Source organism: Chiloscyllium plagiosum, chromosome 17 (assembly GCF_004010195.1).
Source record: "Chiloscyllium plagiosum isolate BGI_BamShark_2017 chromosome 17, ASM401019v2, whole genome shotgun sequence".
NCBI lineage: Eukaryota > Metazoa > Chordata > Chondrichthyes > Orectolobiformes > Hemiscylliidae > Chiloscyllium > Chiloscyllium plagiosum.
Window position 1 is genome coordinate 26,648,351 of NC_057726.1, and position 18,434 is coordinate 26,666,784.

An 18,434-nucleotide genomic window follows, 5' to 3' on the forward strand; every position below is an offset into this window, starting at 1 on the left:
TGAAATTGCTCCATTTTCCTTTGTGCTCAACGGTTCACCCTCATTCTTTTTTCTATTATTACAGCAAAGTAATCTTCTCCATTGACCAGTCAACTAAGATTTTTTAGTGGATGATTTCACTCCCATTTATCAACATTCATACCTAAATTTCTATTTGGAACCTTCAGCTTTTCCACAGTACAGTGGCTGACTCACATCATTATGTTTTCCTTTCCTACCATTTCTTTCAATGGGATAAAGAAAATATTATACCTTTTACTTGTTCAAGGACACAACTGATCTTGACCCTGACCAGTCTAACCAACAGGTAATAATCCTAACAGCAACCTTCCCTCCAAATAGGTAGTTGGATGAAGGTTCTGTTTCCATGATGTATGACTCTATGACTCTAGGGAAATGAAAGAAACTAAAGTTAAGCTGTTTTCATTTAAAACTATGTAGAATTGTCACTGATTTTAATATGCATCAGCGTACAGGTTTTTGAGGGGTTTCTGGAACATCTCTTCACCAGAGTAATTTAAAATATTTCCATCCTAATCAATTTGCCTGAGAGATGGAATCAACCAGTTTTCCAGCTATTTTTCATTGTGCACACCTTGCATCATACTGTGTAAGTAGTTAGTCACAAAAGAGACTTCAAAACAGGTTTCTTACCTCTAGTTCTTTTTCATCAAAATATCGCAGCCATTCTAATGGTACCACTTCATTAAACCCATCTAAGAAAGCCTTGGTTTGTTCCTCAACTCCACGAGTGAATCTCCAGTCTGTCAGCAGCCTACAGTTAAAAAAATAATAATTGAATGTACATTGTTGCGAATATTTAAAAGTGATTAAGACTGATGTATCTTTGTAAATGCTGACAATAGACAGGTTTTTGAGGCAATGGTTTAAATGTTCCATGTTTACTTCATAAAATTAGAAGCTGACTCACTCATTTTGCAATTTGTCAGGAATTCTTTAGTCAACCTTGGACAATAAAAAATAGCCCTGCAGACCAGAGATATGGTATTTACTGTCTAATGCACAACCATTAAAAAAAATTGAAACTTCCCTGCCTGAATAAAGCTCTGTAATTACAAAGCTAAAATAATCTTTTTATTAAAGGCTTCAGCTAATTCACAACTAACACCATGCTCTGAAAACTCTGCTCAAATTTGACAGATGTACTAAATTCCACGACAGCAGCTGAGACAATCCTCAACATTCGAAAACAAGCAATAACATCCTTTGAAAAGCCATCAATATTTGATAAGAAAAATCAATTTTCCCTATTTCCCAACATTAATGGATCCTCAAAAACATTTCTGGGTTCCAGATCCAGAGTCACATCCTCACCCAAAAAAAACCCAATTCTTTTTGGGCCATTCCCAATCTGAGTGCCAAGTTAAATGCTAATAGAGAGGTTTCAAATGTACCAAATTAAATGCTAACAGAAAGATTTCAATCTAAGATACGTTGCTTAAAGACGTACAGTCTAGCAAGCAGGAGAGAAAATATTATCCCCAACCACCTTCATTAGTAAGATAACGGTGTCAATAACTGTTGCACTCTGGATGTGACCAATTAACAAACAAACAAATTTTATGATCATCTGTGAGCAGTTTATAATTTTGTACTGTCTGTCTCTGTCGCTATTGGCAATATTACTCCTAACTGGCATACAGTAATAGTAGGATAAAAGAAGTCAGTAATCCCTCGTCTCGTTACTCATGTCTATGGTGCGGAATTTGTTGGTTCTTAAGCCATGATAAATTTAAGGCAATCAAAAAGTTGTGCACAAAGTGACATGTGGAAATGTGACAGTCATCACATCATAGAATTGTATCATGACTAACAGTAATGTTTACAACATGTTATAAATAGAACAAAACATTTTTCTGCAGTACTATTCATAATAGATCAAATGATGAATTTGAGTACTCGGTCATGATTTACTACACAGTGCAAGGTTCAATGAAATCAGTCAAATACCAGTGAAGTGATTACCTAGTGGCTTGTTTTGTACTCAGTGTTCACAGAAGCTCCTTCTTTACATACTTTTTCTTTGAAATATAATATTGAAAACTGAGTTTGACCTAGGCTAACATAACTCTGAAAAATATTAAACCATACTGTCTAAATATTGATTAATGTAGAAAACTTCCATAACCCTGTAGTATTACAGAAGAATATTACTGACAGAATATATTTATAGAAAGCAGCTTTAAGTAATTGTTTTCACAATCTGACGAGTATACACTTGTCCTACCATGGTCTATATATTAAAAAAATGGATATCTAAATTAAGATTGTATAAAATATTTAGAATCATTAACCTTATGTACTCCTCCTTATTCTCTTCGATGACCATAATATTTTCCCCATTTTCCTTCAGTTCGTGGCTTGTAACTTTGCCTAAGATTTCCATATCCTGAGCAAAATACAACTCCAAACCACACTCTTCAACATTATTCTCCCTGAAAAGGAAAAAAAATGTAATACAACACAATCACTAATACCATCCAGTCTTCTGTTTTTAATGAAAAGCAGAAAATGATGGAGAAACTCAGCAGATCTGGCAGCAAATGTGAAGAGTGAAACAGGTTCCAAAAAGCAGACATTGAACGTGATAGAATAACTCTGTTGTTCTCTCCGCAGATGCTGCCAAACCTGAAATTCTCCAGCACTTTCCATTTTTACTTCAGATCTTTAGACAGCTGCAGTGTTTTGCTCATTCAATTTTACATCGAATTTTTGAGAAGTAATGCCAAACTTGTATATACCCTCTGTTAACTGGCTTCAACTGTGTTTTCCCAAAACAATGGAGACTGGTTGAAACGTAAAATTAAAATGACTAAATTCAAAATGCCTAGAAGGTTAACTGTACACAAACATCAGAATATACATTTGCATCATTTTACAAGTAAGTAAATGCATTGTATATTCAAATACAAAGTTATATTTACTTGATCCACAGCAGAGAATTGTAGAACTCTGGATCAATTGATTCTAAGTCCTTTATTGTCGGCTTTTTGTTCAGCATACGTTTATAAAATGGCAATGTGAATCCGGTATCAATAAATTTACCATGGTAAAGAGCCTAGAAGTAAACAAAACAAGCGAAAGTAAGGTTTCACATTACAGCTTACAGAAATGCTTTGAGAAAGCTGAAAGTAGCACTCATTAAGACCTCCAAGTAGTCATAAGGAATATTTGAAATAAGCAGACTGTCATCTTTCAAAAATATCTTTGAGATCCTCTCTTGTGCCAGACAAAGAAGTAACACCATATTTGGGGCAATTGGTTAGTCCATTGTCCAAGATGACTTGATTAGGGAGAGTCAATATGGATCTCTAAAGGGATGTTCTTCCTATTCTTATAGAAACGAGCTGAATTTTTTGAAGGATTAACAAACGTGTTTGATAAGGGTGTGTCTAGGGATATATTTATATGAACTTCTAGAAGATACTCAAGAAAATTCCAGTGGAGAGACTGACAGTAACAATGAGAGCCCAAAAATGTGGAAGCAACTATTTGCCTGGATGGGAAACAGAAGGTGGATAATGGGTATGCAGTCAAGTTGGCAGAATACAATAAATAGAATTGCGCAGGGATATGAACTGTGACCTCAGCTTCTCATTGTATTTATAAGTGGCTCAGATAAAAGAACAGAGGGGCATATATAAATTTGCTGACAACATCAATTCATTTGATTAGTAAATAGTTTGGCTAGATGGAGAAAATTGTGGAGATATTGCGAGATAAATTAGTGGGGAAAACAACAGCCAATGGGTTCAAAGCAGCAGTGTAAAGTGCACTTTAGGCCCAAGAAAGGGCTGGGCATAGTAGAGAAATAGCTAGAATTGCATTTGAGTTATAAGAGTTGTGAAGACAGGATGTATCTCAGGGAGTACTCTCCTGAATATAAAAGAAAAAGGTGTGCTCTAATTGAAGCATTTAAGATAATCAAAGAATGTGATAGGGTAGAGAGAGAAACTCCTTTCTCTGGTGAGAGATTTCCAAACAATGGGGCATAATCTTACAATCAGAACAAGGTCATATAAAACCAAGCAATTGTCAGAAATCATTATTTCAGATAGAGTAGTGGAAGACTGAAACAAGCCTTCTCCCCAGGGTACTGATGTCATGGAACCAAGGCAGAATGATCAAAGCAAGTTGTAGGTATGGAAATGTTGGAGGGCCTGGATGGTCCACATTCCTATGTTCTAACGACAACAACTTGCATTTATATTGCATTTTTAATTGTGATAAAACATTTCAAGGCGCATCCTGGGTATGTTATCAAATAAAATTAGGCTCCAAGTCATATAATAAAATAAGTGACTTGTCAAAGAGATTAGTTTTAAGGGAAGAGAGAAGGGTACAGAGTAGAGTTTATGGGAAAGTTCATCAGCATAGGGCACAGACTGCTACAGACTTGGCCACCAATGGTAGAGTGATTAAAAGCAAGGGTGCACAAAATGCTGAAACTGAAGGGCACAGAGATCTCAATATATTTATGGTTCAATCAACATCACAAAATTAAATAAATGCCTTAAATATGCTGTGGAGAAATTAAATATTGTAGAAAAACTTGTCAGTCTCTGTCATCTCTTTTCCAATTATACAAGTACAATATATATACACAAATTCTTTATGACAACACCCTTTACCAATTAAAGTCTACCTGCCAGGTCTGAGAACTAAAACTGACAATTAACTGTTCCTGCTATATCTTTGCCAACAACTGCCCAACCAATCAGAGCCTTCTACTCTAGAAATTAGTGTTCTTCTGGCAGTATGATTTCTTGTATTCTAGTTCAAAGAAGCAGAAAAAAAATGCTTCCACGTTTTGTCTCTTTTCAGCGATCGTTAAGTTCTGTACTACCAAGCAATTATCTATATGAAAATTGACTACCAGTTTTTTCTATGTTACAACAGTTCTTCCAAAGTATTTCATTGGTTCTGATATGCTTTGGTGCTTTAATTTATGAAAGGACTATAGAAATACATGCTTGTTTCCAAGTATTTCTGGGAGACTTGCATTTAAATTGGCATAAATGGAACGTCAATGATGCAAATATCTAAATTTATAGGTTCCAGATCTAAAGTTGAAATCCCAAAAATTATTTTAACACAACTTTGACCATGTGTATTTTGGAATTGACAGTGGCTATTTAGAATGCAGGTGGTTACATACACTATATTTAAATTATATCCATCTTTAGACTTACCATTGCTATGAACCTTCCAATAAAACGAAAATAGGTCAAGTGATCTGGATTAATTGATGATGCAGGGTTTATCTGCAGACAGTAATTGTTCTTTCCAGCGTATTCAAACAAGCAGTACATTGGATTGAGAACTTCGTGGGAAAGTAGGAAAAACCACTCTCTATGGAATAACAGTAAACTCAAATAATAAATAATTGAAATTTTATCAACTTAAATTGTATGCTCAAAACACAACTTTCATACTATTATGCAATGATAATGCATGTTTAAAAGTGAACAGATTTTTCACCATCCCACTGTTCCTGATATAGTCAACAAATCATAACTCTTCTCCAACCTCAGATGCTCATGAACAATGAGCAGAATTTGTAACTTCCCACCATGGAATCAAAGAAAGTTTTGTTTCACTACCTTCAATGTTTTACTCAAATTATTATATGTTAATATTGTGGCAATTTCATAATGAAATTTTCACAGCCACCTGACCATCAAATTTATGTTGACTCCTGAAAGAGCAATGCCTCCATGAGTCCAATACCCCATTCTACCTTTGTAGCTTTGCAAATTCAGAACCCTTAAAGCCTCATCCAATTCATTTGTAAAATCATTCATCATCTCTGCTTCCATTATTCTTCTAGTCATCACCACTTGCTGTGCAAAAACACCCACCTCACAGCATTCTTGCATCCAAAACTATAAAGACATCTACCAAAACTTGCTGGTATCTTTCCTCCAGGCATATTTTGATTCACCTTGACTTTGACACTGCTATTCCAAAAGCCTCAATTTTGTTAACCATGATGCATGTCAAACACTTTGTTAAATATAGACAATTGTGCTTTCCCTACATCAACTTTCTGTTAATTCATCAAAACATTCCATTAGATTAATCAAGTGTTACCTGTCTTGTAAATCCATACTGATTGTCCTTAACTAACTGAAATATTTCTACATGCCTGTTTATTTTCCCTCTGTTATTAACATTACCTATCACTGATGATGAACTGACTGGTCTTTGGTTATATGGAATGCCCTGAGCACTTTTTCTCAAATAGAATTCTAAGCATATCACCTTCTTTGTCCCATGAAGACCCCAACCATCTCTAACAATCTATTGTTCACAAAACAAAGAATTCCGACTTCCCATTAGTGTTAATTGCCATTCTGATCTCATATTCATTTTGACAGTCTTATTTTCTTCTTCACATGCCCTACCAAATTATAGTGTCCTGCCTAATCATCCTTTGAAGAATTTGCCTGAAGTCTATCAAACATTATCTTTTTGCTGTTTCATAATATTTTCTCCCCCTCATTATCCAAGAAGCCTTGAATTTTGTTGGCTTACCTTTTGCCTTTATTGGAATGTACCTGGTCTGTACTTAAAATACTTTCTCCTCAAAGATCATCCACTATTCTCCAATTGGCCGGAATATTTTTGGTTCTGTTTTACTCTGGCTAGATCCCCTCTCAACTCATTGAAGTTAGCCCCTTTCAGTTCACATGTTCCTTTTTAGATAATTCTCTATTTCAAACTTAAAGCACATGGTACAATGTTTATTCTTATACAAATACTCCACCATAAACTTGACAATTTAGCCCATCTCATTCCCAAGTAAACTTTCATTCCTGGGTGGGATGTTGCCTGCGAGCACAGACTGCTCCACTCACCATGTCACACGGTTCTATATCACATTGCATTTTATTAAAATTGATGACTGACTTTATTGGTATAGCTTTACATATAGACCTAGTTGCGCGCAAGATTTCCTCAGAATTGTCCAATGCAGTCCAAAGCCCTAATTCAGAGGCCACTAGGGGAACTAAGTCTCTTTCCCAAACGAAGGGAAAGAAGATCAAGATTGCATCAACCTAGCCCATTCATAGGTTCAGGAGTCAGCCATTCAGCCCTTGAGCACTGTTCAACCATTTAATGAGATCAGTGATCTGTGGCTCATATCCCTTTATCCCTTTACTGAACAAAAGTGCATCTATATCAGATTTAAAACTAACAACCAATCTAACACGAACTGCTATTTGTTGAAGACAGCTTTAAACCTCTATTCCTGAAACTTTGCTGCACGGTCTTGCTCTAATTTTCAGATTGTGCCCCCTAGATATAAAATCTCGCTGAAAAGAATGTCAATCCAGAACACTGCAAGAGTAATTTGAGCAGGACAACTGAAAGTCTGTGATAGGTGCAAGCAGAATCATAATTACTTCTTTTTTCAAAAACAAAATACGACAATTATCTTTTCAAATTTCAATTAGAGAGAAGCATGATATACTGCATCATTCAGTTCATCTGGAATCAGACGGAAAAGATAACTGGAATCAAGTTATACTTAACCTGAATTTTTATACAGCAAATTGCAGTTTCAGCTCATATGTTCAGACCAAAAAGGTACAGAATAAGAAAGAACCTCAGCACAAAGACAAATGGTTTCCATTGATGCAGGAAGAGTCTCGGCAGCCTGTCCGTGGTTCTACCCTGTGGTAGAACAGCATGACGTAACCTACCATAGGGTAAAACCACTGGTAGGACACAGAGTGAAAGCAGCTGCAGGAAGCGATGATGGAGACTCTAAGTACAGAAACTTCATCCACCAAGAAAGAATAGCAATATTGAAAATCAACTTTCTTATACAAAGGTAATGCAAAACATCAGAAACCTAAGCAAGCCTGCATTAAAAGCTGCACCATTTTAGAAAATATACAATAATGTAACTTACACAAAAATATCTTTTGTTGTCCATGCCATTTTAGAATTTTCTTTAAGATTAATGTATCTCAGAATAACAGTGGCAATTGAAATTTTAATTGTCAGCTGCAGCTTCTAATGAAGATTTTAAGATTTCATGCAGCCAACCACCTGCTACAGTTCAGTGTGCAATTTTATACCTAAAACTAAAAATGCTGTACATGTCATATATTTTGCTTTCAAAATTAATGCACACCATCTCTCAAGTTGGTGCTAAAATTTGAGCAGTTTTCTGATATCAGTTAAGAGTGTGTGTGATGATGTATTTCAAAAAAGACCTGAAAACAAGTTTTGTTTACATCCTATGACAATGCAATATTAGGCATAAGCATTTACCAGATATTCTTGCACTGTGCAAGGAGCCAACTCCAATCAAGTTATTGCACAGGAAATATTTAGTCAAGTAGCTAACTTCTCCAACTATTTCAAGTCTTTTCTCTACTGCTCCATTGTTGCACAGGCAATTTATCAAGAATAAAAAAAACAGATGAGTAAAACAAACTTAGAATATGAACATTGTGATGAAATTCATTGCTTTGTGAGACGAATGGGAACCATGCATAAGTTGTGATCTGCACTAACTCTGGAATTCAAAGTTTGTATTTTTTAAGACAGGCTCTAAAAGAGAAACCAAAACTTCAGATTTCTGAGAAAGAAGGGATACATGGCTATGACACCAGACTGTGACCTCATGTTTTTGGAGAATGGAAACTGGATTGTGAAAAGCACAAAACTTTCAGAGATCAGCAGGAGTTCTAGGCAGGCAAGGTATGGGGAGTTCAAGTTTATTTGTGTGGGACAACTGTGAAAAATTAAAATCTAATACTCTTGTGAGCAAAGTTAAGGAGGTTCTGGAAAGTACTCCCTTTGATGACCATATACATAGAACGCAGATGAAGTAAAGTGGGCGGCACGGTGGCACAGTGGACAGCAAGATGGCACAGTGGTTAGCACTGCTGCCTCACAGCGCCAGGGACCCGGGTTCAGTTCCAGCCTCAGGCAACTGTCTGTGTGGAGTTTGCACATTCTCCCGTGTTTGCGTGGGTTTCCTCCGGGTGCTCCGGTTTCCTCCCACAGTCCAAAAAATGTGCAGGTTAGGTGAATTGGCCATGCTAAATTGTCTGTAGTGTTAAGTGAAGGGGTAAATGTAGGGGAATGGGTCTGGGTGGGTTGATGTGGACTTGTTGGGCCAAAGGGCCTGTTTCCATACTGTAAGTAATCTAATATAGTTGGAAATGATTTGATGACAAAATACTTTCTGAAGAAAAGAGATTGAACTCTATCTGAGGAATGTTGTGGAGGTGTCAGTGTTGAACTGGGATGGACAAAGTTAAAAATCACACAACACCATGTTATAATCCAACAGATTTATTTGGAAGTACTATAACCTGGTGTTCTGTGATTTTTAACTCCACCTGAGGAAGACAGAGTTATGAAGGACTTTGTGGCTACACATGCTAAGGGGACTGATAGTAAATTTGAGAGATCTTGGTTTGTTACATTGGATACGTAAACTGTGATTTGTAGTTTCTAGTGAATAAAAATGGTCTGTGAACTCCTATTTCGTATATGTTGATTTTGGTTTGTTGGCAAAGTGCAATCTTGTCCATCTGTTCCTTCTGCTGGAGTTGTTTGGCAAGTTTAATTCTTTTAGGTTATTGGTCTCATATTGGGCAATTGGAATCATAACAAAGCATGGGGTAGCAAACAATGATGATGAGAATAAAGGGGACATTGTGATTAAATGATAACTATTATTGAGGACTGTGACCTTTCCTACTAAAGTTACAAAACATGAGTTGCTAGTGAAACAATACCATTTGAAAACCATCATAGCATGTTTCAAAACTGTTCAGAATTATTTTATATGTGAAAATTCAATTATTTTTCCCACCCCTAACTGGTCTATATGGTTGACTGCACCATCTTCCTGACCGGTGCTGTCACCTTAAGCAACCTCGAGCATGTTCATCTACTGCTACCAGTAGATCTATGATGCTGCAATTTCTGATCATGCAGGTGTCATCTTCTTATGACACAAACACATTTACACACATACATTCAATTGATTTTAAGGCAAGCAACTCTGTTGAGAACACTATTATAAAAGCTGTCAACAGCATTTGAAGGTGGAGGACACTGGTGGAGCGTTGGAGCTGGAACACATTGGTAGGCTGTTAAATGAGTATTTCACTTCCATCTTCACTCAAGAGGAAGAGGATGTAGGTACAGAATTTGGGAAGAGGAGTCTTGAATAGATTGACATCGGGACCGAGGAGGTATTAAAGATTTTGGTGGGCTTAAAATGGACAAATGGCATTCCAGGCCGTTGTGGGTGGTGAAGGAAGAAATTACAGGAGCTCGGACCCAAATTTTTAATTTGGCTATGGTCACAGGAGAGGGGGACTGGAGGACTGGAGGACAGCTAATGCAGTTCTACTTTTCAGGAAGAGTGGTATGGATAAGCCAGGGAACGACAGAGTGTTGGAGAAAATTCTTAAGTAGAGAATTAATCTCAACTTGGAGAGGCAAGGTTTGATCAGGGATAGTCAGCATGGATTTGTCAGAGGGAGATCTTGCCTAATACATCTGGTGGAGTTTTTCCAGGTGGTGCTCTGGATTGCATTTGGAGCATTATGAACAGTTTAGGGCCAACCCTATATCTAAGGAAAGATATGCTGGTGTTGGAGGGAGTCCAGAGGAGGTTTACAAGAATGATAGCTGGGATGAAGGGCTTGTCATATGAGGAGCGGTTGAGGACTCTGGGTCTGTACACAGTGGAATTTAGAAGATGTTGGGGGTGGGATCTGATTGAAACCTACAGAATACTGAAAGGCCTGGATACAGTGGATGTGGAGAAGTTGTTTCCACTAGTAGGAGAGACTAGGATCTGACGGCGCAGGCTCAGAGTGAAGGGACAAGCCTTTCGAACTGAGGTGAGGCCAGGTATAGTTAATCTGTGGAACTCATTGCCACAGAGGATCGTGGAGGTCAAGTCATTGAGTGTATTTAAAACAGAGGTAGATAAATTCTTGATTGGTAAGGGGATCAAAGGTTATGGAAAGAAAGCAGGAGAATGGGGTTGAGAAACATATCAGTCACAATCAAATGGCAGAGCAGGCTTGATGGGCCAAATGACATAATTCTTCTCCTATATCTAAGGTCTTACAATCAGATGTGTAGATAAGGATAGTGCAGTTGATTTAATTGATTGGATTTCAGCAAAGCTTTTGACAAGGTCCCACATGGGAAAATGATAAAGAAAGTAAAACCACATGGGATACAGGGTAACTTGGCAAAATGGATCCAAATCTGGCTTAGTGGTAGAAGACAGAGGATGGTGGTATATGGCTGTTTGTATGACTGGAGGTTGACTTCCAGTGGCATATCACAGAGAACTAAGTTCCTTATCAATCAAGATATATATAAATGATAAGGATGAGAATGTTGGAAGGCGGATGATAAATTAAGCTTGCAGATGACACAAAGATTGGTCAGGTGGCTATGGCTGATATTGAGATTTGTTAGATGTGCAGATGGAATCTAACCCTGAAAAGTGCGAGGTGATGATGCAATCTGGAAGAAGTAAAAAGACAAGGGTGTACTCAATGAATGGGAGGACACAAGGAAGCTCAGAGAAATACATCGATCTTAGGGTGCTTGTCCACAGATCACTGAAGATGGCAGGACAAGAAAGTAGATTAGATAAGGAGGCATATTCGACACTTTTTCAGTCATAACATAGATTATAAAAGCAGGGAGGTTATGTTAGAGCCTGACGAAACTTTGATTAGGCCACAGTTGGAATACTGCGTGTGGTTCTGGTCAAAGGATGTGATTACATTGGAGGAAGCGCAGAGGACATTTACTGGGATATTGCCTAGGTTGGAGCATCTGAGTTATGAAGGGATCCTTGATAAGCTCGGGTTGTTTTCTTTAGAGCAGGCTGAGACAGGAACCTGATTGAGCTATATGAGATTATGAAAGGCATACATGAAGGGTGGATAGGAAGCAGCTGTTACCTTTAGTTAAGTTCAGTAATGACGGGGCATAGTTTTAAGGTGAGGGGCAGGAGGCTCAGAGGGGATTTGAGGAAAATGTTTTTCATCCAGAGAATGGTGGGAATCTAAAATGGACTGCCTGAGAGGCAGGAGAAATGTGAAACCTCGCGACCTTTAAAAAGCTTGTGGATGAGCACTTGAAATGATATGACATTCAAAGCTATGGGCCACATGCCAAAAACTGTTGATTACTGTAAATAGTTTGATGGGCCAAAAGGGCTGTTCTGTGCTGAATGACTATGTGAAAAGACAAGCACAAAGTTATTGGGGTTCATCTCAAGTAGGTGCTCACGGCTGGTTTCTCTTTGAGTGAACGCTTACGATTTGGCTAGGTTACTTTGACCTATGGCAAATCCACTATGTGAAATCACAAATAGACATATGGGAAATGCAAGCTTCTAGAACAGAAGATTGATCCACTAATCCAATGACAACTCAACTTGCTGTTAAAAGGCTTTGCTATCTAGCAAGTTTTAACTGTACCTCGATTCTCATCATCACAAAAATCCTCATAAGCCAAATACAAAAGGATAACTAAGACCTCATTATAGTTTGTTGCAGATGTCACACTGTTTTGTATTTATTCAGAAACTGTATGAAACCACAGTTCACAATCAGAGCACCTTTGCTTAGCCAGAATGTCACTATAAAAAGTCCCTTTTAAAAAAAAAGCTCATTTAATTATATTTCCTATAAAGATTAACATATTAAGTTGCACACACTCTGTTCTGTATTCTTTCATGTACAGGAAATTTAAGCATGAGAATACTTTTATAAAGTCATAATTGTCTTTCAATTAGTGCCCTGTGCTTTTTTGTATCCACCCAATTAGGAACACATTCCCTGAAATGATCCAAATGTAAAACAACAACCATATCATAATCCCTCATTATGTGCCCAAGTCTGTAGCCAGTCTTGCAACCATAATCTCATTATTTAGCTAGCAGAAAGCAGCAGCTACCATCCCAATAACTGTTTTAGTTTAGTATTACTCACCTTGCTATACCTCCATAATCCAAACCCTCCTCTCCACGCATGATGATATATAGCCGACGACGCAAATCATAGGGCTTCATGTTCATTATCTGTATGTTAAATAATTCAATATATTTCAAAGTCATCAATTAGGGGAAAAAGTGAAGGCCTTTTTCAGTCAGTTTACATTTTACACATACTCAACAATGATTGCTGATGATGTTATATAAGGCACTACATTTGGAAAGCTCCAGTGTTCAAATGAGTGGTTTTTTTTAAGTGACTGGTGCCAATTAAATTCAGATAAGTTAGCCCTTGCAAGTTATTAATGAATAACTACAGAAATAGTAAGGATTAAAAGGGATATGGGTCAAATGTTGACAAATGGGTCTAAATCAGTTTAGAATTCTGGTCAGCGCAGACGAGTTGGACCAAAGGGTCTGTTTCCATTCTGTACATCTCAATAACTGACTGATTGTATCAGCTACTGAATAAGATCTTCAAGTCATCGTAAGGTAGCATTTCATTTACTGCAATGATTTCAAGCTGGGTTTTGCTGCCAACCACCACATTCCAGCCCAAACAATGCACACGACAAAAACGATAAAAGCAAAACAAAGCTAGAAACAAATAAGTCAACTGTGAGCATCTCCTCATGCTTAGTCTTATCCAATATCTTTATTCTATTATGCAGATTGTTCAGATAAGAAAATCATTGTAGTGACTAAGACTAGAGATAAGATGGATACAGAAAACAATTGATTCGAGAAACAAAGTGATATGCAGTAATGATATACACTAGTTAAAACAAAGAAAAAGCAAACTTGACAAGTTAAGGACAACTGCAAGCAACAAGTTGACAAAGAAAAATTATTGATATTCACATCGAGTAAGAGAATGACGAGATTAGAAATAAATTTGAATGTGATATAAGATACAAATCCATAGCTTAAATATGGATTGCTCACTGAAAATTAGTATTTGCAGTAATAGCAAGTGAAGACAGAAGATGTGAGTTTCCAGCAGCTGCAGCTGGCTACAAATAGACAAATGTTTCTAACAGAAATGACAGGCAACTAAGTCTCAGGTATGCAGAACTACAGTACAAGGATTTCCTCTCAGAACAAACAGTTTAAGAAAGTGTCCAGTGTATGTGCCTGACTATAACAGCATCCTGTGGAGGGTTGCCATGTAATCAAATATCAGGAATATATCCACTCCGGACTTGCTATAGAGGTGCTCAATACAATGTTTCCAAGAGAGGATCCTCAATGGCAGATACCTGGTGAACCCTGACATAATTTAGCAGTCTGAACCTATTGTGATGAACAAGTCTCATCAGGATAGGCGCCTTTCAGATTTGGGAAAAATAGCAGTGGCAGCAGATGGGTTAAGACTCATCTACACATCTTTGCACTTCCCAATGTGTAATTGAAAAGAAATGGCTACACAACGTTGCTTTCAGTCTTAGCAGTAATTCTGCTTATTGGGAAAAGAATGAAAATGCATTTAATTCGTACTTTTTCCATATGATACCTTTACCTCCAGCATTTAGATTTTAAATTTTGTTACCTGTTGAAAAGAATCCTCAAATAGGGTCTGTCTGGAGACACTGATCTTAACGTGACTTGGTAATGCATTAGACTGAAACAACAATCAAAATTCACCAAAATAAGAGAACAGAATAAATTCAAAATTTGAGGCAGAAATACAGAACTTTAAAATTAAAATCCATTTGTTTCCAGATTATGGCTGGGTATTTGAAGGAAATTTATGCTGCGCCTTAGTTCTGCAGCATATAGAAAAAAACTATTAAGGTGGTTTTAAATAATGTAATTTCTTCATTTGAATACAATTCTGTTTTAAAAGAATGAAAATAAAAATCATTTTATATTTTCGGCGTTCTAATTGCAGTTAGAGTTGTGTAAAATTTCTGCCTTGGTCTGCTATATGTTTTCCATCCCAGTTACAAAGAAGTGGAAAATCAGTTTTAAATAAGACAAAGAAACCTTTTACTGATATTTTGCCCCTATCTTACATGCCATGTACAGGTTGTGTCTTCAAGTAATAAAAAACTGGTTTCAGCTCCAAAGGCTGTTAAAATATCATTTTAGGGCAGCTGGAAACTAGTACTTGGTCAGCTGATTTTGACAAAGCTGTTTCACATTAGCCAGAAGTAAAAGAAAATAAATGTCAAAATAACTCACTTTGCACATCAATAAGATGGCAAGTGTGAAGATTTTTCTTTAACCAGCAATCATATTGTGAGCTGAATAATCTAGTTAAATAAGCGCATGCTGTTACCATTAGAGAAAATATAAACTGAAATTGTATCCTCTAGTTACTAATTTTAGATGACCCTATTAGCATAATTCATTATATACCAATGACTTACATATTATTTTATTATTGAAAACATGTAAACATCAAAATAAATAAAAATATCAAAATATTGAAATCTATTTCTTTTATCTTTCATTATTATACTCACATGACAAAGGAATCGAAACTGGTGATATTTCCATCGAAAACTTCGATCATATGCTGCTGGAGATCCACTTTTAGAACTGTAATTATTAAAAAGTTTGCCTTGTCATGACATTAACTAGTTACTATAAACTGAAGTTCAATTTGGTTTGCATAACAAGTTTCACACCAGCTATTACTTAACATAAAACCACTTAATTTCTCAGTGGTAATTCAGTGAAACTTAAAAGCATTTATTTAATTTATGTCCATGCACACTAATTTAGACAAAATAATGAAAATATGAAATGCTACAATGAATGAATTTAGTGAAATTAGCATTAAGTTTACAAGTCTTTCAAGTATCTTTCTTGATTTTGTATAAAATAATGCTTCAGCCTGCAAATGTCACTATAATAAAATCCACTATACTACAGAGACTATTAAATGAATTTGCACCACACAAATGTCAACTAGCAGAAGTCACTTATCTGAAATCTATTTTTTGTAGAATTTATTAAATGAATTTACACTGGTTAATAAATTATTCTTGTTCATATACACCAACTTTCTACATTCTAATTGTCAACATAGTAGAAGAGTATAAAAAAAATCTTATACAGAATGGCTGTAGAGCTCAGACGATGCTCGTCCATAGGAATCAGGTTAGTTCTAAGGTAGATTGGTGAAATAGTTCTCTCCACTACTGAAACATATCATTCATTAAAATCCAAAAATTTAAATCCAGACATTCTTCTGCTATCTGCCTCTATAACTGCAACAAAGGCAGGGGCATCGGAAGATGTGCATGAGTTTACTACCAGCTGAGGAACTTGATACTGACTAAGAGGTTATTTAATGAAGAATAATAGGGAAAGGAAAACAGCTACAGAAACTACAATTTCAATTCTGAATTGTCATACACACTTTCATTGTTTAATTGTTTTTGAAAGCAAAAACATTGATGTCAAAGGATGCAAAGTGGGCAATTTTCAGGTATCAGCTTGACAATGAAAGTTGATGATTAATGATATTATCAAGGTAGAGATAGTGTTCAGAAGAAATTTACCTGGATATTGCCAAGAATGGAAGGATTGATTTATAGGGGAGGCTTGATTAGCTGGCACTTCTTTCAGTGCAGCGTAAGAGATTGAGTTTATCGAGGTTTATAAAATCACGAGGTGAGGTGTATGACAGATGTCTTTTCCCTAGGTAGGAATTTCAAGACTAGGGGTCATATGTTTAAAGGTGAAAGAAGAAAGATTTAAAAAAAGACGTGAGGAGCAATTCTTTTTTAAACAGAGAATGGTTCGTGTGTGGAATGAACTTCCAGAGAAAGCAGTAGATGCAGGTACAGTTACAATGTTTATAAGACATTTAGAGAAGTACATAAATAAGAATATCTGAAGGGAGATGGGCCAAGTGCAGGCAGGTGGGACTAGTTTAGTTTGTGATTATGTTCAGCATTGACTGGTTGGATTGAAGAATCTGTCTCCATGCTATATGGTTCCATAACTTTATAACTTGTAAAAATGCACATTGCGGTTTTAATGAACTTCAGTAATTTTGCCTTCTGATGTATCATTTTTCCTTTATGTATGTAAACATGAAATCATAAATCTACACACCTTTTATTAATTTCATAATAAGATGCTTTGCAAGGATATCAAGCGTGGTAGGGAATTTTTAATACTTCAGAAAAAAAGTTATGAAGTCTATTAACTGGTAATATAGGCATGACTGATCTTGGGAATGGAATATTTTAAAGAAAAAAACTTAATTACTAAAGCAGTAATTTCTGTTATTTAATATCAAAGATAAGACAGTATATCCATGTTAGGTAAAATATACTTCTTCAGCTTCTCCTTAAACCAAATTTACTACAAGGCTCAATCCATTCCAATCAATGCTTTTCCTTTTTAAATGGCAAATTATCTTTGGTAATAACAGCATAGCAAAGAATGCCATTATATATAAGTCACAAAAATAAATCATCCAATTTATGTGTAAATATGCTGGAATGTTCATATTTTCATAATTTTGGCACAGTGCAAATATAAAATTGCAATAAACCTAAACAGAAATCATATTTACATAGAAGTGGAATCAAATCCAGTTCGAGGATCTTTAAAGGTGGTGGATCGAGAGTTATGGTCCACAAAATATCGAACACCTTCATTTGTATATTTCATCTCCCATCCAGGTGGCAGCGGGGATTCTTGGATCATCCTATGAAAACCCAATTTTAGCTCATGTTATAGGAATATCTTTGCACAATATCTGGACTAAAATTAGGCATATTGAATATCAACTTGTTTAAAGTTACATAACTGTGTACTGCATAGACTAAGATCTGCTCGAAAGCATCTCACTTCCTGAATAACTCAGTTTTTTTTTCCCCTGCAGGAAGAACTGCTTTTCATTTATTAGGAGCTGAGTGATTACCAATGTAGACTGACATTTAGTTCATCCAAGGCTGTCCAGGTTTCCTACGAGAATTGTGGTAGCATTTCTAAATTTAAGTTTCTTTAAGTTTAAAAATGATGAAAGCTTGGAGTTATTCCAAGTAAAACAAAATTCAGAACTGTTTAGCAGTTATTAACACTTCTCAAATTCTAATACAAAGTACTTCAACATTATTGAACAGAATAATTTGAATGCACGAAGTGGGATGCATATTTCAAATGATGAAACACACAAGTCCATGCTCTTTACAGTCACACTACCTGTCTAATAACAATTCCTCATTAAATACCATTGTTGCATTTGGGTTTCACTTTCACCAGTTGCCAAAATTTCAATTCAGCACATTTTAATTACATTGAAATCAATACATATTTAAAAGTATGTTTTGGTGAAATTGTCATTCAGGGTCAAACAAGAATATTGACTTTTAATTTCAGAATCCAGGCATTGCTGATATTCTTGTCACCATATTGATACATATCCTGCATACCAAGA

General features: G+C 36.1%; 1 protein-coding gene across 3 annotated transcripts in view; it reads right to left on the bottom strand.

Moving 5' to 3' along the window:
• wwp2 (WW domain containing E3 ubiquitin protein ligase 2) overlaps positions 1-18,434 on the bottom strand; it is a 204,497-nt gene that overhangs the window by 12,800 nt on the left and 173,263 nt on the right. For all 3 annotated transcript variants that reach the window (XM_043706703.1, XM_043706702.1, XM_043706701.1), the window contains exons 13-20: positions 17,568-17,702; positions 15,499-15,574; positions 14,580-14,651; positions 13,029-13,117; positions 5,214-5,373; positions 2,946-3,079; positions 2,316-2,456; positions 655-775 (exon numbers count right to left, since the gene is read on the bottom strand). In XM_043706703.1, the coding sequence (XP_043562638.1) occupies positions 655-775; positions 2,316-2,456; positions 2,946-3,079; positions 5,214-5,373; positions 13,029-13,117; positions 14,580-14,651; positions 15,499-15,574; positions 17,568-17,702 (928 nt within the window). The remainder of the gene's footprint in view (positions 1-654; positions 776-2,315; positions 2,457-2,945; positions 3,080-5,213; positions 5,374-13,028; positions 13,118-14,579; positions 14,652-15,498; positions 15,575-17,567; positions 17,703-18,434) is intronic.